The 25,962-nt window shown below is 50.2% G+C and overlaps 1 protein-coding gene across 1 annotated transcript in view; it reads left to right on the forward strand.

The window, feature by feature from the left end:
* The first annotated feature begins 6,695 nt into the window (after nucleotides 1-6,695).
* The window catches only part of pik3ip1 (phosphoinositide-3-kinase interacting protein 1), a 140,904-nt gene continuing 121,637 nt past the window's right edge, over nucleotides 6,696-25,962 (forward strand). Inside the window, 1 exon segment of the mRNA XM_085962124.1 lies at nucleotides 6,696-6,767. Coding sequence (XP_085818250.1) covers nucleotides 6,696-6,767 — 72 coding nt within the window.

Below are 25,962 nucleotides of genomic sequence, written 5' to 3' on the forward strand. Positions count from 1 at the left end.
TACAGGTGGGTCAGAATTCAATAGTTGGCACTGGACTTCTACAGGTAGGACAGGAATTCTACAGGTAGGACTGGAATTCTACAGGTGGGTCTGAATTCTACAGGTGGTACTGGAATTCTACAGGTGTGACAGGAATTCTACAGGTGGGACAGGAATTCTACAGGTGGGACTAAAATTCTACTGGTTGGTCTGGTATTCTACAGGTGGTACTGGAATTCTACAGGTGGGACACGAATTTTACTGGAGGGTCTGGAATTCTACAGGTGGGACTGAATTCTGAGGTGGGTCTGAATTCTACAGGTGGGACTGAATTCTACACGTGGGACTGGATTCTACAGGTGATACTGTATTTCTAAGGTGGGATTGGAATTCTACATGTGAGACAGGAATTCTACTGGTGGGACAGGAATTCTACAGGAGGGACTTGAATTCTACAGGTGGTACTGGATTTCTAAGGGGGATTGGAATTCTACATGTGAGACAGGAATTCTACAAGAGGGACTTGAATTCTACAGGTGGGACAGGAATTCTACAGGTGGGCCAGGAATTCTACCGGTGGGACCGGAATTCTACAAGAGGGACTTGAATTCTACAGGTGGGACAGGAATTCTACAGCTGGGACAGAAAGTCTACAGGTGGGGCAGGAATTCTAATGAAGGGACTGGAATTTTACAGGTGGGACTGAATTTGTACAGGTGCATCTGAATTGTTCAGATGGGTTAGCATTTCTACAGTTGGGACTTAATTCTCCATGTGGTACTGGAATTCTACAGATGGGACTGGAATTGTACAAGTGGGCCTGGAATTCTACAGGTGGCTCTGGAATTCTACAGGTGGGACAGAACTTCTACAGGTGGGACAGGAATTCTACAGGTCGGTCTGGAATTCTACCAGTTGGACTGGAATTCTACAGGTGGGTCAGGAATTCTACAGGAGGTACTGGAATTCTACAGGTGGTTCTGAATTCTACAGGTGGGAAAGGAATTCTACTCGTCATGCTGGAATTCTACAGGTGGGGCTGAATTCTGCAGGTGCGTCTGAATTCTACAGGTGGGACTGAATTCTACAGGTGGGACAGGAATTCTACAGGTGGGACTGGAATTCTACAGGTTGGCCAGGAATTCTACTGGAGGGACTGGAATTCTACAAGTGAGCCTGGATTTCTACTGGTGGGATAGGAATTCTACACAGGGACAGGAATTTTACAGCTGGGACAGGAACTCTACAGGCGGGCAGGAATTCTGCTGAAGGGACTGGAATTCTACAGGTTGGACTGGAACTTTACAGGTGTGACAGAAATTCTACAGCTGGGACTGGAATTCTACAGGTGGGGCTGAATTCTACAGGTGGGACATGAATTCTACAGGTGGCACTGGAATTCTACAGGTGCATCTGAATTCTACAGGTGGTACTGGACTTCTACAGATGGGACATGACTTCTACAGGTGGGACATGACATCTACAGCTGGGGCTGGAATTCTACAGCTGTGACTGGATTTCTACAGGTGGGTCTGAATTCTACAGGTGGGACAGGAATTCTACAGGTGGCTCTGAATTCTACAGGTGGGTCTGAATTCTACAGGTGGGTCTGAATTCTACAGTTGGGATAGGAATTCTACAGGTGGGGCTGAATTCTACAGGTGGGGCTGAGTTCTACAGGTGGAGCTGAATTCTGCAGGTGGGTCTGAATTCTACAGCTGGGACTGGAATTCTACAGCAGGGACTGGAATTCTACAGGTAGGACTGGAATGCTTCAAGTCAGTCTGAATTCCACAGGTAGTCTGGACTTCTTCAGGTGGGACAGGAATTCTACAGGTGGGGCAGGAATTCTACCAGTGGGACTGGAATTCTTCAGATGGGTCTGAATTCTTCAGATGTGTCTGAATTCCACAGGTGGTACTGGGCTTCTATAGGTGGGACTGGAATTCTACATGTGAAACAGGAAATCTACTGGTGGGACAGGAATTCTACAGGAGCAATTGGTATTCTACATGTGAGACAGGAATTCTACTGGTGGGACAGGAATTCTACAGGAGCAACTGGAATTCTACAGCTGGGTCTGGAATTCTACAGGTGGGGCTGAATTCTACAGGTGGGTCTGAATTCTACAGCTGGGAATGGAATTCTACAGGAGGGACTGGAATTCTACAGGTGGGGCAGGAATTCTACAGGAGTGACTGCTATTCTACTGGTGGGACTGGAATTCTGCAGGTCAGCCAGGAATTCTACAGATGGGACTGGAATTCTACAGGTCAGCCAGAAATTCTGCAGGAGGAATGGGTATTCTACAGGAGGGATTGGAATTCTACAGGTCGGGCAGGAATTCTAGAAGTTGGACTGAATTGTACAAGTGGGACTGAATTCTACAGGTGGGATAGTATGCTACAGGTGGGACTGGAATTCTACAGGTAGGACTTGAATTCTACAGATGGCACAGGATTCTACAGGTGGGACAGGAATTCTACAGGTAGGACTGGACTTCTACAGGTGGGACTGAATTCTACAGGTGGGACTTTAATTCTACAGGTGAGACTGAATTCTACAGGTGGTACTGGAATTCTACAGGTGGATCAGGAATTCTACAGGAGGGACTGGATTTCTACAGGTGAGTCTAGAATTCTACAGGTCGGCCAGGAATTCTAGAAGTGGGCCTGAATTCTACAGTTAGGACAGGAATTCTACAGGTGGGACTGGAATTCTACAGGTGGGACTGGAATTCTACAGGTCGGCCAGGAATTCTACATGAGGGCCTGGAATTCTAGAGGTGGGACTGGATTTCTACTTTGGGACTGGAATTCTTCAAGTGGTAATGGACATCTACAGGTGGGACTGGCATTCTACAGGTCGGACTGGAATTCTACAGGTGGGACTGAATTCTTCAAGTGGTACTGGACTTCTACAGGTGGGACTGGAATTCTACAGGTGGGACTTGAATTCTACAGATGGGACAGGATTCTACAGGTGGGACAGGAATTCTACAGGTAGGACTGGAATTCTACAGGTGGGACTGAATTCTACAGGATGGACTGGAATACTACAGGTGGGACTGAATTCTACAGGTGGTACTGGAATTCTACAGGTGGGACAGGAATTCTACAGATGGGACAGGAATTCTACCATGCGACTGGAATTCTACAGGTGGGGCTGAATTCTACAGGAGAGGCAGGAATTCTACAGGTGGTACTGGACTTCTACAGCAGGGACCATAATTCTACAGGTGGGGCTGAATGCTACAGGTGGGACAGGAACTCTACAGGTGTGACTGAATTCTTCAAGTGGTACTGGACTTCTACAGGTGGGACTGGATTTCTACAGGTGGGACTGAATTCTTCAAGTGGTACTGGACTTCTGCAGGTAGGACTGGACTTCTACAGTAGGGACAGGAATTCTACAGGTGGGACAGGAATTCTACCAGTTGGACTGGAATTCATCAGATGGGTCTGAATTCTACAGGTGGGAGTGAATTCTACAGGTGGTACTGGAGTTCTACAGGTGGGACAGGAATTCTACAAGAGGGACTTGAATTCTACAGGTGGGACAGGAATTCTACAGGTGGGCCAGGAATTCTACCGGTGGGACCGGAATTCTACAAGAGGGACTTGAATTCTACAGGTGGGACAGGAATTCTACAGCTGGGACAGAAAGTCTACAGGTGGGGCAGGAATTCTAATGAAGGGACTGGAATTTTACAGGTGGGACTGAATTTGTACAGGTGCATCTGAATTGTTCAGGTGGGTTAGCATTTCTACAGTTGGGACTTAATTCTCCATGTGGTACTGGAATTCTACAGATGGGACTGGAATTGTACAAGTGGGCCTGGAATTCTACAGGTGGCTCTGGAATTCTACAGGTGGGACAGAACTTCTACAGGTGGGACAGGAATTCTACAGGTCGGTCTGGAATTCTACCAGTTGGACTGGAATTCTACAGGTGGGTCAGGAATTCTACAGGAGGAACTGGAATTCTACAGGTGGTTCTGAATTCTACAGGTGGGAAAGGAATTCTACTCGTCATGCTGGAATTCTACAGGTGGGGCTGAATTCTGCAGGTGCGTCTGAATTCTACAGGTGGGACTGAATTCTACAGGTGGGACAGGAATTCTACAGGTGGGACTGGAATTCTACAGGTTGGCCAGGAATTCTACTGGAGGGACTGGAATTCTACAAGTGAGCCTGGATTTCTACTGGTGGGATAGGAATTCTACACAGGGACAGGAATTTTACAGCTGGGACAGGAACTCTACAGGCGGGCAGGAATTCTGCTGAAGGGACTGGAATTCTACAGGTTGGACTGGAACTTTACAGGTGTGACAGAAATTCTACAGCTGGGACTGGAATTCTACAGGTGGGGCTGAATTCTACAGGTGGGACATGAATTCTACAGGTGGCACTGGAATTCTACAGGTGCATCTGAATTCTACAGGTGGTACTGGACTTCTACAGATGGGACATGACTTCTACAGGTGGGACATGACATCTACAGCTGGGGCTGGAATTCTACAGCTGTGACTGGAATTCTACAGGTGGGTCTGAATTCTACAGGTGGGACAGGAATTCTACAGGTGGCTCTGAATTCTACAGGTGGGTCTGAATTCTACAGGTGGGTCTGAATTCTACAGTTGGGATAGGAATTCTACAGGTGGGGCTGAATTCTACAGGTGGGGCTGAGTTCTACAGGTGGAGCTGAATTCTGCAGGTGGGTCTGAATTCTACAGCTGGGACTGGAATTCTACAGCAGGGACTGGAATTCTACAGGTAGGACTGGAATGCTTCAAGTCAGTCTGAATTCCACAGGTAGTCTGGACTTCTTCAGGTGGGACAGGAATTCTACCAGTGGGACTGGAATTCTACAGGTGGGACAGGAATTCTACAGGTGGGGCAGGAATTCTACCAGTGGGACTGGAATTCTTCAGATGGGTCTGAATTCTTCAGATGGGTCTGAATTCTTCAGATGTGTCTGAATTCCACAGGTGGTACTGGGCTTCTATAGGTGGGACTGGAATTCTACATGTGAAACAGGAAATCTACTGGTGGGACAGGAATTCTACAGGAGCAATTGGTATTCTACATGTGAGACAGGAATTCTACTGGTGGGACAGGAATTCTACAGGAGCGACTGGAATTCTACAGCTGGGTCTGGAATTCTACAGGTGGGGCTGAATTCTACAGGTGGGTCTGAATTCTACAGCTGGGAATGGAATTCTACAGGAGGGACTGGAATTCTACAGGTGGGGCAGGAATTCTACAGGAGTGACTGCTATTCTACTGGTGGGACTGGAATTCTGCAGGTCAGCCAGGAATTCTACAGATGGGACTGGAACTCTACAGGTCAGCCAGAAATTCTGCAGGAGGAATGGGTATTCTACAGGAGGGATTGGAATTCTACAGGTCGGGCAGGAATTCTAGAAGTTGGACTGAATTGTACAAGTGGGACTGAATTCTACAGGTGGGATAGTATGCTACAGGTGGGACTGGAATTCTACAGGTAGGACTTGAATTCTACAGATGGCACAGGATTCTACAGGTGGGACAGGAATTCTACAGGTAGGACTGGACTTCTACAGGTGGGACTGAAATCTACAGGTGGGACTTTAATTCTACAGGTGAGACTGAATTCTACAGGTGGTACTGGAATTCTACAGGTGGATCAGGAATTCTACAGGAGGGACTGGATTTCTACAGGTGAGTCTAGAATACTACAGGTCGGCCAGGAATACTAGAAGTGGGCCTGAATTCTACAGTTAGGACAGGAATTCTACAGGTGGGACTGGAATTCTACAGGTGGGACTGGAATTCTACAGGTCGGCCAGGAATTCTACATGAGGGCCTGGAATTCTAGAGGTGGGACTGGATTTCTACTTTGGGACTGGAATTCTTCAAGTGGTAATGGACATCTACAGGTGGGACTGGCATTCTACAGGTCGGACTGGAATTCTACAGGTGGGACTGAATTCTTCAAGTGGTACTGGACTTCTACAGGTGGGACTGGAATTCTACAGGTGGGACTTGAATTCTACAGATGGGACAGGATTCTACAGGTGGGACAGGAATTCTACAGGTAGGACTGGAATTCTACAGGTGGGACTGAATTCTACAGGATGGACTGGAATACTACAGGTGGGACTGAATTCTACAGGTGGTACTGGAATTCTACAGGTGGGACAGGAATTCTACAGATGGGACAGGAATTCTACCATGCGACTGGAATTCTACAGGTGGGGCTGAATTCTACAGGAGAGGCAGGAATTCTACAGGTGGTACTGGACTTCTACAGCAGGGACCATAATTCTACAGGTGGGGCTGAATGCTACAGGTGGGACAGGAACTCTACAGGTGTGACTGAATTCTTCAAGTGGTACTGGACTTCTACAGGTGGGACTGGATTTCTACAGGTGGGACTGAATTCTTCAAGTGGTACTGGACTTCTGCAGGTAGGACTGGACTTCTACAGTAGGGACAGGAATTCTACAGGTGGGACAGGAATTCTACCAGTTGGACTGGAATTCATCAGATGGGTCTGAATTCTACAGGTGGGAGTGAATTCTACAGGTGGTACTGGAGTTCTACAGGTGGGACTGGAATTCTATATGTGAGACAGGAATTCTACTGGTGGGACAGGAATGCTACAGGAGCGACTGGAATTCTACATGTGAGACAGAAATTCTACTGGTGGGGCAGGAATTCTACAGGTGGGGCATGAATTATACAGCTCGGCCAGGAATTCTAGAAGTTGTCCTGAATTCTACAAGTGAGAATGGAATTCTACAGGTAGGTCTGAATTCTACAGGTGGGACTGGAATTCTACAGGAGGGTCTGGAATTCTACAGGAGGGACTGGAATTCTACATTTGGGACTGGAATTCTACATTTGGGACTGGAATTTTACATTTGGGACTGGAATTCTACAGGAGGGACTGGAAATCTACAGGAGGGACTTGAATTCTTCAGGTGGGACTGGACCTCTAAGGTGCGATTCGAATTATACATGTGAGACAGGCGTTCTACTGGTGGGACAGGAATTCTACAAGAGGGATTTGAATTCTGCAGGTGGGACAGGAAATCTAATGAAGGGACTGGAATTTTACAGGTGGGGCTGTAATTCAACAGGTGGGACAGAAATTGTGGGACTGAAATTCTGCAGGTGCATCTTACTTCTTCACGTGGGTCAGCACTTCTTTTGGTGGAACTTAATTCTACATGCGGTACTGGAATTCCACAGATGGGACTGGAATTGTACAAGTGGGCCAGGAATTCTAAGGGTGGCACTGGAATTCTACAGGTCGGACAAGACTTCTACAAGAGGGACTGGAATTCTACAGGTGGGTCTGGAATTCTACCAGTGGGACAGGAATTCTACAGGTCAGCCAGAAATTCTACAGGAGGGACTGGTATTCTACAGTTGGACTGAATTGTACAAGTGGGACTGAATTCTATAAGTGTGACTGGAATTCTACAGGTAGGACTTGAATTCTACAGATGGGACAGGATTCTGCAGGTGGGACAGAATTCTACAGGTAGGCTTGGAATTCTACAGGTGGGAATGAATTCTACAGGTGGGACTTTAATTCTACATGTGGGACAGGATTCTGCAGGTGGGACAGGAATTCTACAGGTAGGACTTGAATTCTACAGATGGGACAGGATTCTGCAGGTGGGACAGGAATTCTACAGGTAGGACAGGAATTCTACAGGTGGGACTGAATTCTACAGGCAGGACTTTAATTCTACAGGTGGGTCTGTATTATATAGGTGGTACTGGACTTCTACAGGTGGGGCTGAAATCTACAGGAGGGACTGGATTTCTACAGGTGGTTCTGGAATTCTACAGGTTGGCCAGGAATTCTAGAAGTGGGCCTGAATTCTACAGTTAGGACAGGAATTCTACAGGTGGGACTGGAATTCTACAGGTGGGACTGGAATTCTACAGGTCGGCCAGGAATTCTACATGAGGGCCTGGAATTCTAGAGGTGGTACTGGATTTCTACTTTGGGACTGGAATTCTTCAAGTGGTAATGGACATCTACAGGTGGGACTGGAATTCTACAGGTAGGACTTGAATTCTACAGGAGGGACTGGAATACTACAGGTGGGACTGAATTCTACATGTGGTACTGGAATTCTACAGGTGGGACAGGAATTCTACAGGTGGGACAGAAATTCTACAGGTGGTACTGGACTTCTACAGCAGGGACCGGAATTCGACAGGTGGGGCTGAATTCTACAGGTGGGACAGGAACTCTACAGGTGTGACTGAATTCTTCAAGTGGTACTGGACTTCTACAGGTGGGACTGGAATTCTGCAGGTAGGACTGGACTTCTACAGGTGGGACAGGAATTCTACAGGTGGGACAGGAATTCTACCAGTTGGACTGGAATTCTTCAGATGGGTCTGAATTCTACAGGTGGGACTGGAATTATACAGGTGGGACTGAATTCCATAGGTGGGACTTTAATTCTACAGGTGGGTCTGAATTGTACAGCTGGTACTGGTCTTCTACAGGAGGGACTGGAATTCGACAGGTGGGACTGAATTCTACAGGTGGTACTGGAATTCTGCAGGTGGATCAGGAATTCTACAGGAGGGTCTGGATTTCTACAGGTGGGTCTGGAATTCTACAGGTCGGCCAGGAATTCTAGAAGTGGGCCTGAATTCTACAGTTAGGACAGGAATTCTACAGGTGGGACTGGAATTCTACAGGTGGGACTGGAATTCTACAGGTCAGCCAGGAATTCTACATGAGGGCCTGGAATTCTAGATGTGGGACTGGATTTCTACTTTGGGACTGGAATTCTACAGGTGGGACTGGAATTCTACAGGTGGGACTGAATTCTTCAAGTGGTACTGGACTTCTACAGGTGGGACTGGAATTCTACAGGTGGGACTGGAATTCTACAGGTGGGACTGAATTCTTCAAGTGGTACTGGACTTCTACAGGTGGGACTGGAATTCTACAGGTAGGACTGGAATTCTACAGGTGGAACTGGAATGCTACAGGTGGGACTTGAATTCTACAGATTGGACAGGATTCAACAGGTGGGACAGGAATTCTAAAGGTAGGACTGGAATTCTACAGGTGGGACTGAATTCTACAGGTGGTAGTGGAATTCTACAGGTGGGACAGGAATTCTACCATGCGACTGGAATTCTACAGGTGGGGCTGAATTCTACAGGAGGGACAGGAATTCTACAGGTGGTACTGGACTTCTACAGGAGAGACTGGAATTCTACAGGTGGAGCTGAATTCTACAGGAGGGACAGGGGCCTAGAAATTCAGTATAGCCACTGTTGGGGCACTAAAGTCGGGCGGCCGCTAAAGTTTGCGCCCGGCGCAAAGTCGCGCCACCTTCGCCGATATTCAGTCGCATTGCCCCAAGAGGTTGCTGCTGCGCTAAAACAGGCGATGCATGACTATCTTTAGGCGCTAAGCCAGCGGTGCAGAGCGATACCCCCGAGGCCGGGCGCAGCGCAGGTGCGGCGAGTTGTTGATTGACGGCAGACACTCTGGCGTCGGTCAGCTCTTAAAGGGGGAGGGTGGATTTGTTTGCCTGCCATGCCCTGCACACTGCAGTCCTCAACCTAGGCCTGACCACTTCAGCTTCATCTGCGCAACGCCCAGGGCTATGGAGAAGGCCAGGGAGAGAGCGCAGCGCTTTAGCGATGGTGACCTGAGGGTGCTGGTTGGCGGAGTGGAGCGCAGGCGCCATGTTCTGTTCCCAGAAGGTGGCAAGAGGCCGCTGCCCAGCGCCTACCGGAAAGCCTGGAGGGAGGTCTCCAACAGGGTGTCTTCCAACAGCATGGTTGCCAGGACTCCTGTGCAATGCCGGAAAAAGTTCAACGACCTCACTCGGGTTGTCAGGGTGAGTACCCTTTCCAGTGTCCTCCTCATCCCTGCATGTGCACCTCACTTTATGGGCAAAGGGACCTGAAAGCCCTAATGGCCAGCCCTCATCCAGCAGCTATGGGACTGGCATGAAAATCACTTGCACATTCAGCACTTTACACACTGTACAAGCTATTCGACCATGGGAGGCAGTGCAGACAAGATCAGGGCTTCACACTGTACTTAGAGGCCGTCCTTTCTCTTGCAGGCCAAGGTGGTGCACAACCGGCGGAAATGAACTGAGACCAGGGGAGGCCGTCCTGATGTCAAAGAGCTCTCCGACCTCGACCAGCGTGTGGAGCGCATTATGGGAGGCCGGCTGATTGGCCCCATCGCCAGTGGAGATGCTGACCCTGTTCTGGGCACCAATGGTAAGGGCATCACCTTTTTGACCTCTCTCGTTCCGCTTGCACCTCAGATCAGCATCCTTTGCCACTGTCCGACCAATGCAGTGAATGGCAGCACTCATGCCTCCCTCGCTGCTGCCCTGTCCTCACTCTAAAGCTACTCTTGTGCCTTCCTGCTTTCAGATGGTGAATCACCAGGTGAGGAGGCGGGCCCTCAAGCTGCCACTGTCAGCGCTTCCGAATTAGAGGAGGAGGAAGAGGAAGCCGGCCCATCAGTGCCACCCTCAGCCGCGCCAGCCCATGGCGATGAAGGGGACACGTCTTCCCTGGAGGGGAGCCAGGGGGAAGGGTCAGAGGAGAGTGAAGCTCCGGGGCCCAGCGGCCTGCAGCAACGTGGGAGGGGTGGGGAAGCTCGGCGGACTTCTCCCCAGAGGGTGAGTGCAGCCTCCAGTCCTGCGACGGTCAGCGCAGAGGAGGTGCGGCTCCTGGAGGAAATGGCCGTCCAGGCTGAGCGCAGGCACAATGAGCTCATGACTGCAGTGGCAAGGATGCCTGACTCCATTGAGTCTTTGTCAAGGAGTGTGCAACAATTTGGAGCAGCACAGTCCAGGAGTCTGGATCAATTCAGTGCAGCACAGGCCAGGGGTCTACAGGACTTCGCGGCAGCACAGGCGGCTTCGAGCCAAGTGCTCAGTCGTGCCAACCATTCACTGGCTGTTGTCATGCGGACACAGACCAGGGCCACATGGGCACTAACTGCTGCCACCCTCGCTGGATCAGCCAGGCCTCGCCAGGGCACTCGCCGCGCAGCAGCAGCCCAGCAGTCTGTTCTTCAGCTGTTTGCTGCGCATGCTGCAGTGCTGGCCCATGCGAGTGCCACTGTATCAGGCGACCAGCGAGCACCTGTGATCTGTCAGGTTGGCACCATTCCTGCAGCCGACTCTGCCACTCCGCCATTGCAGCTGCCACGAGCCGTTGGACAGACTGCTGCCGCCCAAGCAGAGTTGCAGCAGTCAGCAGCCGGCCCCTCGAGGGCCAGAGCTGGTGCAGGCCGACCCCCAAGGGCATCTGCCGTCTCGCCATCTGACCCTCAGCAGCCTTCCCCCAGCCTTGCTGCAGCCACTGGGCTCCCATTGAGGAGGAGCTGCAGGGCGGGCAGGGGCCAGGCATGGATGCGAAAGGCATCACCCTCGCAGGGCAAAAAGTAGAAGGTCTGCACAAATGGTTTGTGGTTTTTGTAAGGCCGAGACTGGTGTCTTTCTTTGTTTTTGTAAGGCCGAGACTGGTGTCTTTCTTTGTTTTTGTAAGGCCGAGACTGGTGTCTTTCTTTGTTTTTGTAAGGCCGAGACTGTTAGTTTTGTGTTTTTGGAGGGGGCTTCTCCACATGAGGTTGTAATGTGGGAAGGGCAGAGGTTTGCAATAAATTAATGTTCTTAAATTGCACTGTGCATGTTTTTTTTGTCAAGTCCTGGTTGCCCTGCTCAGCTGAGGGCTTGTGGAGTGGTTACATTCATCTGCTGACATTGGCACAAGCCATTCCCTGAGAGGGGGCATAGAACCAATGTTCAATAAGCCGGCGACGGGCGGCCCTTGCACTTTCTGCCTCCCTCCTGTGCTGGTCCTCCTCCTCCTCCTCCTCCTCCTCCTCCTCCTCAGGTGGTCCTCCAATCTCTGGTGGCAGTGGCTGGAGTCCTGCGGATAGCCAGGTTGTGCAGCATGCAGCACACGACCACGAAATGGGAGACTCGCTCCGGCGAATATTGTAGGGCTCCACCGGAACGATCCAGACAGCGGAACCATTGCTTCAGGACGCCGATTGTTTGCTCTATGATGTTCCTGGTCGCTTGATGGCTATCGTTGTATCCCTCTTCAGCAGGGGTGCTGGGCGCACGGAGCGGGGTCATCAGCCAGGTACACAAAGGATAGCCTTTGTCCCCGATAAGCCATCCTCGTGGGTGAGGCTGGGCCTCGAACATGTCTGCCACAGAAGTCTGGTGCAGGATGAAGGCATCGTGGCTGCTGCCTGGAAAGCGGGCATTGACAGCTAGAATGAGCTGTCTGTGGTCACACACCAGTTGGACGTTGAGCGAATGGTAGCCCTTCCAGTTGCGGTAATCCTCGGAATTCTCCAGAGGTGCCCGCAAAGCCACATGCGTGCAGTCAATGGCGCCCTGCACCATGGGGAAGCCCGCGAATGCTGCAAAGCCCATTGCACGCTGTTGCTGCTTGGCAAGGGCCATGGAGAAGGAGATGAACTGACGTCTCCTTTTGAAAAGGGCATTGGTCACCTGGCGGATGCAGCAATGCACGGCGAACTGGGAGATGTTGGAAATGTCCCCAGTAGCAGATTGGAAGGAGCCGGTGGCATAGAAGTTGAGAGCCACCGTCACCTTCACTGCCACCCACAGAGACGTCCTGCTCCTCAGCTGTGGCTGCAGATCACCGCCAAGCAGGTGGCAGATCTCTGTGACCACCTCCCTTCAGAATCGCAGCCTCCGAACACACTGCTCGTCAGACATGTTGAGATAGGAGAACTGCTGGCGGTATACCCTGGGTGGGTAAGGCCTCCTTTCCCGACGCCTGTTGCCCCCTCTCCGTCTAGCCAGGGCTGCCACTCTCTCACGGCGTCTGTGAGCCCTTTGGATGCAATGGAGAAATCCAGCGTTTGCACCCATTGCAGCCCCCATAATATGTTAGCAAACAATGATATGTCAATGAAGGCAAAGACAAGTGGAAAGCTGTGGCCTGAAGCCACAAGTACCTGTCCGAGTGTTGAGCCAAAGCAGAAAGCTCTCTACCTTGGTCTCTCTGCAAAGATCCGTCTCTCAAGAAGGAGTGCTGCGAAATGGCAGCCTTTTATAGTGCAGGAGGAGTGCCCTTTAATTTGCGCCCCCCGCGCCCCGCATCGACTCAGCACCGTTCCACTCTACCAGTCGCTAGGGGCGCCAGGCGCACAATGGGGCGTCATTACTGAATTTCCAGTTTGGGGCGCACAAAGGGCGTTGCACGAGGAAATGACGTCAGGATCTGCGCGCGCAGCTGAGCGCGCGCAAAGACTTTGCGCCGCTGCTAAATCGTGAGTGAAGTTGGGGAGAGGCGCAGATCGCGCTGCGCCCGGCCGCTAGCCGCCTAGCGCCCGACATCTACTCCTCCTAAGGTGCTACCGGCTGGCGCAACCAACTGAATTTCTAGGCCAGGAATTCTACAGGTGGGACTGAATTCTTCAAGTGGTACTGGACTTCTACAGTTGGGGCTGCAATTCTACAGGTGGGACTGAATTCTTCAAGTGGTACTGGACTTCTACAGTTGGGGCTGCAATTCTACAGGTGGGACTGAATTCTTCAAGTGGTACTGGACTTCTGCAGGTAGGACTGGACTTCTACAGGAGAGACAGGAATTCTACAGGTGGGACAGGAATTCTACCAGTTGGACTGGAATTCTTCAGATGGGTCTGAATTCTACAGGTGGGAGTGAATTCTACAGGTGGTACGGGACTTCTACAGGTGGGACTGGAATTCTATATGTGAGACAGGAATTCTACTGGTGGGACAGGAATTCTACAGGAGCGACTGGAATTCTACATGTGAGACAGGAATTCTACTGGTGGGACAGGAATTCTACAGGTGGGGCATGAATTCTACAGCTCGGCCAGGAATTCTAGAAGAGGGCCTGAATTCTACAAGTGGGGATGGAATTCTACAGGTGGGGCTGGAATTCTGCAGGAGGGACTGGAGTTCTACTTTTGGGACTGGAATTCTACAGGAGGGACTGGAATTCTACAGGAGGGACTTGAATTCTACAGGTGGGACTGGGCTTCTAAGGTGCGATTCGAATTCTACATGTGAGACAGGCATTCTACTGGTGGGACAGGAATTCTACAAGAGGGATTTGAATTCTGCAGGTGGGACAGGAAATCTAATGAAGGGACTGGAATTTTACAGGGGGGCTGGAATTCAACAGGTGGGACAGAAATTGTGGGACTGAAATTCTACAGGTGCATCTGAATTCTTCAGGTGGGTCAGCACTTCTACAGGTGGAACTTAATTCTACATGCGGTACTGGAATTCCACAGATGGGACTGGAATTGTACAAGTGGGCCAGGAATTCTACAGGTGGCACTGGAATTCTACAGGTCGGGCAAGACTTCTACAGGAGGGACTGGAATTCTACCAGTGTGAAATAAAGAGTAGATTGCCTTTCAAAAGCTAGGCTTTATTAACCTTAAAAAACCAGCAAGTACATGTTGAGCACCCAGTCTCAACCACTGTAGAAAACTGAATTTAAGATGGCCACCACAGGTCACATGGAATCAACTAACCAATAAGTTTACAGCATATATCTCAAGGCAGGAAAACAGGCAACCAATTACAATGCTTCTTATAAAACAAGAATAATCACCACATTCACCCCTCCTTTTAAAATATACTTCAACCTAGGTAGCCTTTACAGTTTACAATTAGTTATTTATGACTAGAGCAATACATGTATAATGCCTTCAACAATTTTAAAATTTTACTATTAGTTTATTAATTATTTTAAAAATCCATTTTTAATCAGTCGACCGGATATCTTGTTCGTGTCGACCTTCTTAGCCTTGATGGAGTTCCTTGCCCTCCCACACCAGGAGACACAGAAATATCTTCTGCAGGGAGGCTATCAATATCCCGATTATCAACGGTTTCCGGATTGGAAGTCCCATTAGAAGGTAGACTGGGAGGGTCATGAACATCCATCGGGGGCAGACTAAGAGAATTGTAAGTGTCTGCAATAGGATTGGAAATGTTCGTAGTATCTGTGACGACATCAACATTATCTGAATTATGGCTATTGTTAATGTCCTCAGGAGAGGGCTGGCCACCACAAGGAGCTAAGGCCTAGAAATTCAGTATAGCCACTTTTGGAGCGGTAAAGTCGGGCGGCCGCTAAAGTTTGCGCCCGGCGCAAAGTCGCGCCCCCTTCGCCGATATTCAGTCGCAACGCCCCAAGAGGTTGCCGCTGCGCTAAAACAGGCAATGCACGACTATCTTTAGGTGCTAAGCCGGCGGTGCTGAGCGATACCACCGAGGCCGGGCGCAGCGCAGGTGCGGCGAGCTTTTGATTGACGGCAGACACTCTGGCGCCGGTCAGCTCTTAAAGGGGGAGGGTCGATTTGTTTGCCTGCCACGCCCTGCACACTGCAGCCCTCAACCTAGGCCTGACCACTTCAGCTTCACCTGTACAACGCCCAGGACTATGGAGAAGGCCAGGGAGAGAGCACAGCGCTTCAGCGACGGTGACCTGAGGGTGCTGGTTGGCGGAGTGGAGCGCAGGCGCCATGTTCTGTACCCAGAAGGTGGCAAGAGGCCGCTGCCCAGCGCCTACCGGAAAGCCTGGAGGGAGGTGTCCAACAGGGTCTCTTCCAACAGTGTGGTTGCCAGGACTGCTGTGCAATGCCGGAAGAAGTTCAACGACCTCACTCGGGTTGTCAGGGTGAGTACCCTTTCCAGTGTCCTCCTCATCCTTGCATGTGCACCTCACATTATGGGCAAAGGGACCTGAAAGCCCTAATGGCCAGCCCTCATCCAGCAGCTATGGGACTGGCATGAAAATCACTTGCACATTCAGCACTTTACACACTGTCCAAGCTATTCGACCATGGGAGGCAGTGCAGACAAGATCAGGGCTACACACTGTCCAAGCTATTCGACCATGGGAGGCAGTGCAGACAAGATCAGGGCTACACACTGTACAAGCTATTCGACCATGGGAGGCAGTGCAGACAAGATCAGGGCTACACACTGTACAAGCTATTCGACCATGGGAGGCAGTGCAGACAAGATCAGGGCTACACACTGTACAAGCTATTCGACCATGGGAGGCAGTGCAGACAAGATCAGGGCTACACACTGTACAAGCTATTTGACCATGGGAGGCAGTGCAGACAAGATCAGGGCTACACACTGTACTTAGAGGCCGTCCTTTCTCTTGCAGGCCAAGGCTGCGCACAACCGGCACAACCAAACTGAGACCGGGGGAGGCCGTCCTGACATCAAAGAGCTCTCCAACCTCGACCAGCGTGTGGAGCGCATTATGGGAGGCCAGCTGATTGGCCCCGTCACCACTGGAGATGCCGACCCTGTTCTGGGCACCAATGGTAAGGGCATGACCTTTTGGACCTCTCTAGTTCCACTTGCGCATCAGATCAGCATCCTTTGCCACTGTCCGACCAATGCGGTGAATGGCACCACTCATGCCTCCCTCGCTGCCGCCCTGTCCTCACTCTAAAGCTACTCTTGTGCCTTCCTGCTTTCAGATGGTGAATCGCCAGGTGAGGAGGCGGGCCCTCAAGCTGCCACTGTCAGCCCTTCGGAAGACGAGGAGGAGGAAGAGGAAGCCGGCCCATCAGTGCCACCCTCAGCCGCGCCAGCCCATGCCGATGTAGGGGACATGTCTTCCCTGGAGGGGAGCCGGGGGGAAGGGTCGGAGTAGAGTGAAGCTCCGGGGCCCAGCGGCATGCAGTAATGCGGGAGGGGTGGGGAAGCTCGGCGGACTTCTCCCCAGAGGGTGAGTGCGGCCTCCAGTCCTGCGATGGTCAGCGCAGAGGAGATGCGCCTCCTAGAGGAAATGGCCGTCCAGGCTGAGCGCAGGCACACTGAGCTCATGGCTGCAGTGGCATGGATGCCTGACTCCATAGAGTCACTGGCAAGGAGTGTGCAGGAATTCGGGTCAGCACAGGCCAGGAGTCTGCAACAATTCAGTGCAGCACAGGCCAGGAGTCTGGAACAATTCAATGCAGCACAGGCCAGGAGTGTGCAGGACATCAATGCAGCACAGGCCAGGAGTCTGCAGGACATCAATGCAGCACAGGCCAGGAGTCTGCAGGACTTCACGGCAGCACAGTCGGCTTCTAGCCAAGTGCTCAGTCGTGCCGTCCATTCACTGGCTGGTGTATTGCGGACACAGACCAGGGCCACACGGGCACTAACTGCTGCCACCCTCGCTGGATCAGCCAGCCCTCGCCAGGGCACTCGCCGCGCAGCAGCAGCCCAGCAATCTGTCCTTCAGCTGGTTGCTGCGCATGCTGCACTGCTGGCCCGTGCGAGTGCCAATGTGTCAGGCGACCAGTGAGCACCTGCGAGCTGCCAGGTTGCCACCACTCCTGCAGCCGACACTGCCACTCCGCCATTGCAGCTGCCACGAGCTGCTGGACAGACTGCTGCCGCCCAGCCACAGTTGGAGCAGTCAGCAGCCGGCCCCTCCAAGGCCAGAGCTGGTGCAGGCCGACCCCCAAGGGCATCTGCCGTCTCGCCATCTGCCCCTCAGCAGCCTTCCCCCAGCCTTGCTGCAGCCACTGGGCTCCCATTGAGGAGGAGCAGCAGGGCGGGCAGGGGCCAGGCAAGGATGCGCAAGGCATCGCCCTTGAAGGGCAAAAAGTAGAGGTATGCACAAATGCCTGGTGCTTGTTGGAAGGCTGACACTTGTGCAGTTGTTTGGGTGTAAGGCCGAGACTGGTGTCTATCTGTTTTTGTGTAAGGCCGAGACTGGTGTCTATCTTTATTTGTGTAAGGCTGAGACTGGTGTCTATCTTTATTTGTGTAAGGCCGAGACTGGTGTCTTTCTTTATTTGTGTAAGGCCGAGACTGGTGTCTTTCTTTCTTTTTGTAAGGCCGAGACTGGTATTTTTGTGTTTTTGGAGGGGGCTTCTCCACATGAGCATGTAATGTGGGAAGGGCAGAGGTTTTCAATAAATTTTTGTTGTTAAATTGCAGTGTGCATGGTTTTTTGGTTAAGTCCTGGTTGCCCTGCTCGGCTGAGGGCTTGTGGAGCGGCTACATTCATCTGCTGACATTGGCACAAGCCAGTCCCTGAGAGGGGGCCTAGAACCGACGTTCAATAAGCCGGCGACGGGCGGCCCTTGCACTTTGTGCCTCCCTCCTGTGCTGGTCCTCCTCCTCCTCCTCCTGCTCCTCCTCCTCAGGTGGTCCTCCAATGTGTGGTGGCAGTGGCTGAGTCCTGCGGATAGCCAGGTTGTGCAGCATGCAGCAAACGACTACGAAATGGGAGACTCGCTCCGGCGAATACTGCAGTGCTCCCCCAGAATGATCGAGACAGCGGAACCGTTGCTTCAGGACGCCGATTGTTTGTTCGATGATGTTCCTGGTCGATTGATGGCTCTCGTTGTATCGCTCTTCAGCAGGGGTGCTGGGCGCACGGAGCGGGGTCATCAGCCAGGTACACAAAGGATACCCTTTGTCCCCGATAAGCCATCCTCATGGGTGAGGCTGGGCCTGGAACATGTCTGCCACAGAAGTCTGTCAGAGGATGAAGGCATCGTGGCTGCTGCCTGGAAAGTGGGCATTGACAGCTAGGATGAGCTGCCTGTGGTCACACACCAGCTGTACATTCAGCGAATGGTAGCCCTTCCAGTTGCGGTAATCCTCGGCATTCTCCAGAGGTGCCCGCAAAGCCACATGCGTACAGTCAATGGCGCCCTGCACCATGGGGAAGCCCGCGAATGCTGCAAAGCCCATTGCATGCTGTTGCTGCTTGTCAAGGGCCATGGAGAAGGAGATGAACTGACGTCTCCTTTTGAAAAGGGCATTGGTCACCTGGCGGATGCAGCAATGCACGGCGAACTGGGAGATGTTGGCAATGTCCCCAGTAGCGGCTTGGAAGGAGCCGGTGGAATAAAAGTTGAGAGCCACCGTCACCTTCACTGCCACCGACAGAGACGTCCTGCACCTCAGCTGTGGCTGCAGATCACCGGCAAGCAGCTGGCAGATCTCTGTGACCACGTCCCTTCTGAATCGCAGCCTCCGAACACACTGCTCCTCAGACATCTGGAGATAGGAGAACTGCTGGCAGTACATCCTGGGTGGGTAAGGCCTCCTTTGCCGACGCCTGTTGCCCCCTCTCCATCTAGCCAGGGCTGCCAGTCTCTCATGGTGTCTCTGAGCCCTTTGGATGTAATTGAGAAAGCCAGCGTTTACACCCATTGCAGCCCCCATAATATGCTGGCAAACAATGAGATGTCAATGAAGGCAAAAACTTTTTGAAAGCTGTGGCCTGAAGCCAGAAGTATCTGTCCGAGTGTTGGGCCAAAGCAGAAAGCTATCTACCTTGGTCTCTCTCCAAAGATCCGTTTCGCAAGAAGGTGTGCTGCAAAATGGCAGCGTTTTATATTGCAGGATGAGTGCCCTTTAATTTGCGCCCCCCGCAACCGCATCGGCTGAGCACCGTTCCACTTCACAGTCACTAGGGGCGTCAGGCGCACAATGGGGTGGTGCGACTGAAGTTCCGGTTGGGGGCGCACAAAGGGCGTTGCACGAGGAAATGATGTCATGATCTGCGCGCGCAGCTGAGCGCGCGCAAAGACTTTGCACCACCGCTAAATCTCTTTTGAAGTTGGGGCGAGGCGCAGTTCGCGCTTCGCCCGGGCGCAAGCCGCCTCGCGCCCGGAATCTACTCCTCCTAAGGCGCTAACGGCTGGTGCAACCAACTAAATTTCTAGGCCTAAGTCTTTAACTGAAACCGTACTTTCTTTCCCATCTTGGAATCGAATGTGAGCATATTGGGAATTTGCCTCCAATAGCTCCACCTCCTCCACTAAAGGATCATACTTTGACAGTCTAACATGGCGTCGGAGCAGCACAGGTCCTTGCATAGTAAGCCATGAAGGTACCGAATATCCCGTAGTGGATCTCCGCGGATAGTTGAAGAGCCTTTCATGGGGGGTCACATTAGTAGCCGTTGAAAGCAATGATCTAATGGAATGCAGGGCATCAGGCAGTACCATTTCCCACTGTGTATTCTTAAGGTTCCGCGATGTCAAAGCCAACATAACTGCCTTCCAGATCACCCCATTGTATCGTTCGCACTGTCCATTACCCTGGGGATTATACGGGGTAGTTCTGCTAGTAGAAATTCCCAGACTCTGGAGGTAGTCCTTCAACTGTGAAGACATAAAAGAACTTCCCTGATCCGAATGGATATACGCAGGCATCCCAAAGATGACAAAAAGTTGAGTCAGACATTTAATAACTGTAGCAGCTGATACATCTGCACAAGGAAAAGCAAAAGGGAACCTTGAAAACTCATCCACAACAGTAAATATATATCGATTCTGAGTCGTTGAAGGAAGAGGCCCCTTAAAATCAACACTCAGGCATTCAAAGGGAGAAGTAGCCTTTATAAGATGAGCTCATTGAGGCTTAAACAAATTCGGTTTACACCGGGCGCAGACAGAGCATGACGAAGTCATCCGCTTGACGTCTTCAACTGAAAAGGGCAAATTCTTACTGCGTACAAAGTGTATCATCCTCGTAACACCAGGATGGCACAAAGCATTATGAAGATTAATAAGCGTATCTCCGTGAAGCACAGAACAATAAGCCCTCGACAGCGCATCAGCGGCAACATTATCCTTCCCCGGACGATAGACTATATCGAAATGATAGCATGCCAACTCGATCCTCCACCTCGTTATTTTATCATTCTTAATCTTTCTGAAATGTTTGACATCAAACATGAAGGACACAGATTTTTGGTCAGTTACTAACGTAAAATGTCGCCCAGATAAATAATGTCTCCATTTACGCAGTGCTTCTACTATTGCGTACGCCTCTTTCTCTATTGATGAATGTCTCTGCTCACTATTGCTCAGAGTACGTGAGAAAAAGGCCACAGGTTTTCCATTTTGGTTCAGGGTAGCCCCAATTGCAAAATCGGAAGCGTCCGTCTCAATCACAAAGGGAACCTACTCATCAATAGAATGCACAGCTGCTCCAAGGATATCCTTTTTAAGATTATCAAAACACATCCTGGCCTCCCATGATAGAGGATATGTCGTAACCCGAATAAGGGGCCAGATCTTCTGCGAGAAGTTTGCAATCCAATTAGAATAATAAGAAAACAGTCCAACAACTCGTTGCAAGGCCTTAGAATTAGTAGGGCAAGGTAACTCAATCAGTGGTCGCAGCCGTTCTGGATCTGGTTTAATCTTGTTTCCCGAGATAATATACCCCAGTAAATTTACCTTGGTGGTCGAAAAGATACACTTCTCTTTATTGAAAGTTAAGCCAACTTTTTCCGCAACTTGAAGGAATCTTTCTAGATTAAAATCGTGCTCCACCCTTGATTTGCCACACACCGTGATGTCATCTAAATATGAGAAGGTGTCAGAGAGAGAGTTATCACTTATAAAAGCATCCATTGCCCGTTGAAAACAGGCGACACCATTAGTAACACCGAATGGTACTCGGCAAAACTGGTACAGCTTTCCGCCAGCTTCAAAGGCCGTATATGGTTTGTCCCTCTTAGCGATAGGAATCTGATGATAAGCACTCTTTAGGTCAATAGTGCTAAAAACCTTATATTGAGATACTTTATTGATAAGCTCATCAATCTTAGGCAGGGGGTACGCATCTAATTGAGTATACCTGTTAATAGTTTGAGAGTAGTCTATCACCGTTCGCTTCTTATGTCTCTCATTAGTGGTGACAACTACCTGTGCCCGCCAGGGCGAAAAACTAGGTTCAATGATTCCTTCCGATAAAAGACGTTGAACTTCAGAATTAATAAATTCTTTATCCTGACTGCTATACCTTCTTGACTTGATAGCAATTGGCTTACAGTCCGGCATCAAATTGGAAAAAAGTGATAATGGAGAAATGAATAAAGAAGTTAATCCACAAATAGACAAAGGTGGCTTAGTTCCTCCGAAAGAAAGACTGAGGGACTCATGTAATTGAAGCACATCATGACCAATCAAAATGTCCGCACAGAGATTAGGCAGAATGGATAGGCGTATATCAGTATACGTATTACCTAGGAGAATTAATTTCACAAGGCAACAACCAGCTACTTGTGCGGTGAGAGTCGTCTGAGCCATACACACCTGATAGGAAACAGGCGAAATATTCAAACGCTTCTCCCTCACAAACTGAAGACTTATAAAGCTCTCAGTACTGCCCGTATCTATAAGGGCCTTCACTTCTAACCCATTAACTTGGGCCATAACTATAGCTTTGTTTAGGCCATGGGAAAAGGCGGCAGAAACTGATGCAATAAACGCCCTATCTAAAGGCTGAATGGTCGCAGAGGAGGCAACCGATTTGCAAACACGTGTATAATGACCTCCATTGCCGCATTTACTACACACAGCCTCCCGGGCAGGGCACTTCAGACGGGGGTGCCGGGCGTTCCCGCAAAAATAACACTTCTGAATCCTAGAGGCAACAGCTGCCAAAGTAGAAACTGTTTCGGAATCTGGTAAACCACTCCTATTAAATCCACGTAACTCCCTTTCATCTGGAACTGCCGAAACCACGGTCACAGGCCGATCAAAAAGAGCATAAGAATCCGAACTTCTCTGAGCCAAATCCAATGTAGAGGCTTGCTCAAAAGCACTCTTAAGATCCAAAGTCTTATTTTCTAATAACCGCTGACGAATTGATCTAGACAGTAATCCATTAATAAATGCATCCCGTACCGACTCTTCCTTATGTTCTTCTGCAGACACGGCCTTATAATTACAGTTAGCACCAAGGCGCCGGAGTGCTTGTAAATAAGCATCCAAGGATTCTCCCGCCTGCTGCCTACGGGCAGATAAAAGGTGACATGCAAATACCTCATTTTTGGGTTTAAAAAAAAAAATTCCAACGTAGCAATAGCCAATTCATAAGTTTCACAGTCCAAAATATACTTATACACATCTGGAGCAATGTAGTTGATTAGTATATCCAACTTATTCAGAGATTGCTGATCCAACACACCCAAAAAGTTTTTAAATGTACGATACCAATGTTTCCATTGATCATCCACTCCTGCAGAATTAGGGTCAGCATTAAATCATTCTGGTCGAAGATATCGTTCCATTATAGCAAAAGGTTAATAAATTGAAATAAAGAGTAGATTGCCTTTCAAAAGCTAGGCTTTATTAACCTTAAAAAACCAGCAAGTACATGTTGAGCACCAAGTCTCAACCACTGTAGAAAACTGAATTTAAGATGGCCACCACATGTCACATGGAATCAACTAACCAATAAGTTTACAGCATATATCTCAAGGCAGGAAAACAGGCAACCAATTACAATGCTTCTTATAAAACAAGAATAATCACCACACAGTGGGACTGGAATTCTACAGGTCAGCCAGAATTCTACAGGAGGGACTGGTATTCTACAGGAGGGACTGGAATTCTACAGGTCGGGTAGGAATTCTAGAAGTTGGACTGAATTGTACAAGTGGGACTGAATTCTATAGGTGGGACTTGAATTCTACAGATGGGACAGGAATTCTATAGGTGGGACTGGAATTCTACAGGTAATACTTGAATTCTACAGATGGGACAGGATTCTGTAGGTGGGACAGGAATTCTACAGGTAGGACTGGAATTCTACAGGTGGGACTGAATTCTACAGGTGGGTCTTTAATTCTACAGGTGGTACTGGACTTCTACAGGAGGGATGGAATTCTACAGGTAGGACTGAATTATATAGGTGGTACTGGAATTCTACAGGTGGGACAGGAATTCTACAGGTGGGACAGGAATTCTACCATGCGACTGGAATTTTACAGGTGGGGCTGAATTCTACAGGAGGGACAGGAATTCTACAGGAGGGATTGGATTTCTACAGGTGGGTCTGGAATTCTACAGGTTGGCCAGGAATTCTAGAAGTGGGCCTGAATTCTACAGTTAGGGCAGGAATTCTACAGGTGGGACTGGAATTCTACAGGTGGGACTGGAATTCTACAGGTCGGCCAGGAATTCTACATGAGGGCCTGGAATTCTAGAGGTGGGACTGGATTTCTACTTTGGGACTGGAATTTTTCAAGTGGTAATGGACATCTACAGGTGGTACTGGAATTCTACAGGTGGGACAGGAATTCTACAGGTGGGACAGGAATTCTACCATGCGACTGGAATTCTACAGGTGGGGCTGAATTCGACAGGAGGGACAGAAATTCTACAGGAGGGACTGGATTTCTACAGGTGGCTCTGGAATTCTACAGGTTGGCCAGGAATTCTAGAAGTGGGCCTGGAATTCTAGAGGTGGGACTGGATTTCTACTTTGGGACTGGAATTCTTCAAGTGGTAATGGACATCTACAGGTGGGACTGGAATTCTACACGTAGGACTGGAATTCTACAGGAGGGACTGGAATTCTACAGGAGGGACTGGAATTCTACAGGAGGGACTGGAATTCTACAGGTGGGACTGGACTTCTAAGGTGCGATTTGAATTCTACATGTGAGACAGGCATTCTGCTGGAGACATGAATTCTACAAGAGGGATTTGAATTCTGCAGGTGGGACAGGAAATCTAATGAAGGAACTGGAATTTTACAGGTGGAGCTGGAATTCAACAGGTGGGACAGAAATTGTGGGACTGAAATTCTACAGGTGCATCTCAATTCTTCAGGTGGGTCAGCACTTCTACAGGTGGAACTTAATTCTACATGCGGTACTAGAATTCTACAGATGGGACTGGAATTGTACAAGGCGGGAGAGCTTGAAGGCTTAAAAGGGAGCAGTCAGAGGCACCGAGGCCCACAGCCCCGAGACCGGAGAAGCAGCGGACCTGCGCGGGAGCAGCCCGAGGTGGGAGAGCTTGAAGGCTTAAAAGGGAGCAGTCAGAGGCACCGAGGCCCACAGCCCCGAGACCGGAGAAGCAGCGGACCTGCGCGGGAGCAGCCCGAGGCGGGAGAGATTGAAGGCTTAAAAGGGAGCAGTCAGAGGCGCCGAGGCCCACAGCCCCGAGACCGGAGAAGCAGCGGACCTGCGCGGGAGCAGCCCGAGGCGGGAGAGCTTGAAGGCTTGAGAGGGAGCAGTCAGAGGCCCAACCAATCCAGGTTCCAGGAGAGAGGTAAAAAGTAATCCAAGTGTGACGTCACCAGGGAGCAGGTAAGTGATTGGTTGGTGAGTATTTCTCTCTTTTCAATACAAGCTTGAATTCTGTGGTGTTAATTTTCTGTGGTGTAGTGGGGATAGTTGGTAAATAAAGCGCCCTAGAGTATACCTGTAACTGGGGTATTGAATAAATTTTTTAATTAATTAAAGGAGTAAGTCATGGCAGGAGAGTTCAGACCCGTGTTCTGCTCCTCTTGCTCCATGTGGGAAGTCAGGGACACTGCCAGTGTCCCTGACGACCATGTGTGTGGGAAATGCATCCAGCTGCAGCTACTTGTAGACCGCATTGTGGCGCTCGAGCTGCGGGTGGATGAATTTTGGAGCATGCGCGATGCTGAGAGGGTCGTGGATAGCACGTTTAGCGAGTTGTTCACGCCTCAGGGTAGGGCAGCACAGGGGGTGACCATCAGGTGGAGCAACAAAGGCAGGCAGGTAGTGCAGGGAACCCCTGCGGACATCCCCCTTTCAAACAGGTATACCAAGTTGGATACTGTTGAGGGGGATGACTCACCAGGGGAAGGCAGCAGCAGCCAGCTTCCTGGCACCAGGGATGCTTCTGCTGCACAGGAAGGCAGGAAAAAGAGTGGGAGAGCAATAGTGGTAGGGGATTCTATCGTAAGGGGAACAGATAGGCGTTTCTGTGGCCGCAAACGTGACTCCAGGATGGTTTGTTGCCTCCCTGGGGCCAGGGTCAGGGATGTCACTGAGCGGCTACAGGGCATTCTTAAGGGGGAGGGTGAGCAGGCAGAGGTCGTGGTCCACATTGGGACCAACGACATAGGTAGGAAGGGGGATGAGGTCCTGCATCAAGAATTTAGGGAGCTAGGTAACAGATTAAAGAGCACGT

The sequence above is a fragment of the Somniosus microcephalus genome, chromosome 19 (genome assembly GCF_052327205.1).
Source record: "Somniosus microcephalus isolate GS21.2 chromosome 19, FLI_Smic_1.0, whole genome shotgun sequence".
In the NCBI taxonomy this organism is placed as follows: Eukaryota; Metazoa; Chordata; class Chondrichthyes; order Squaliformes; family Somniosidae; genus Somniosus; species Somniosus microcephalus.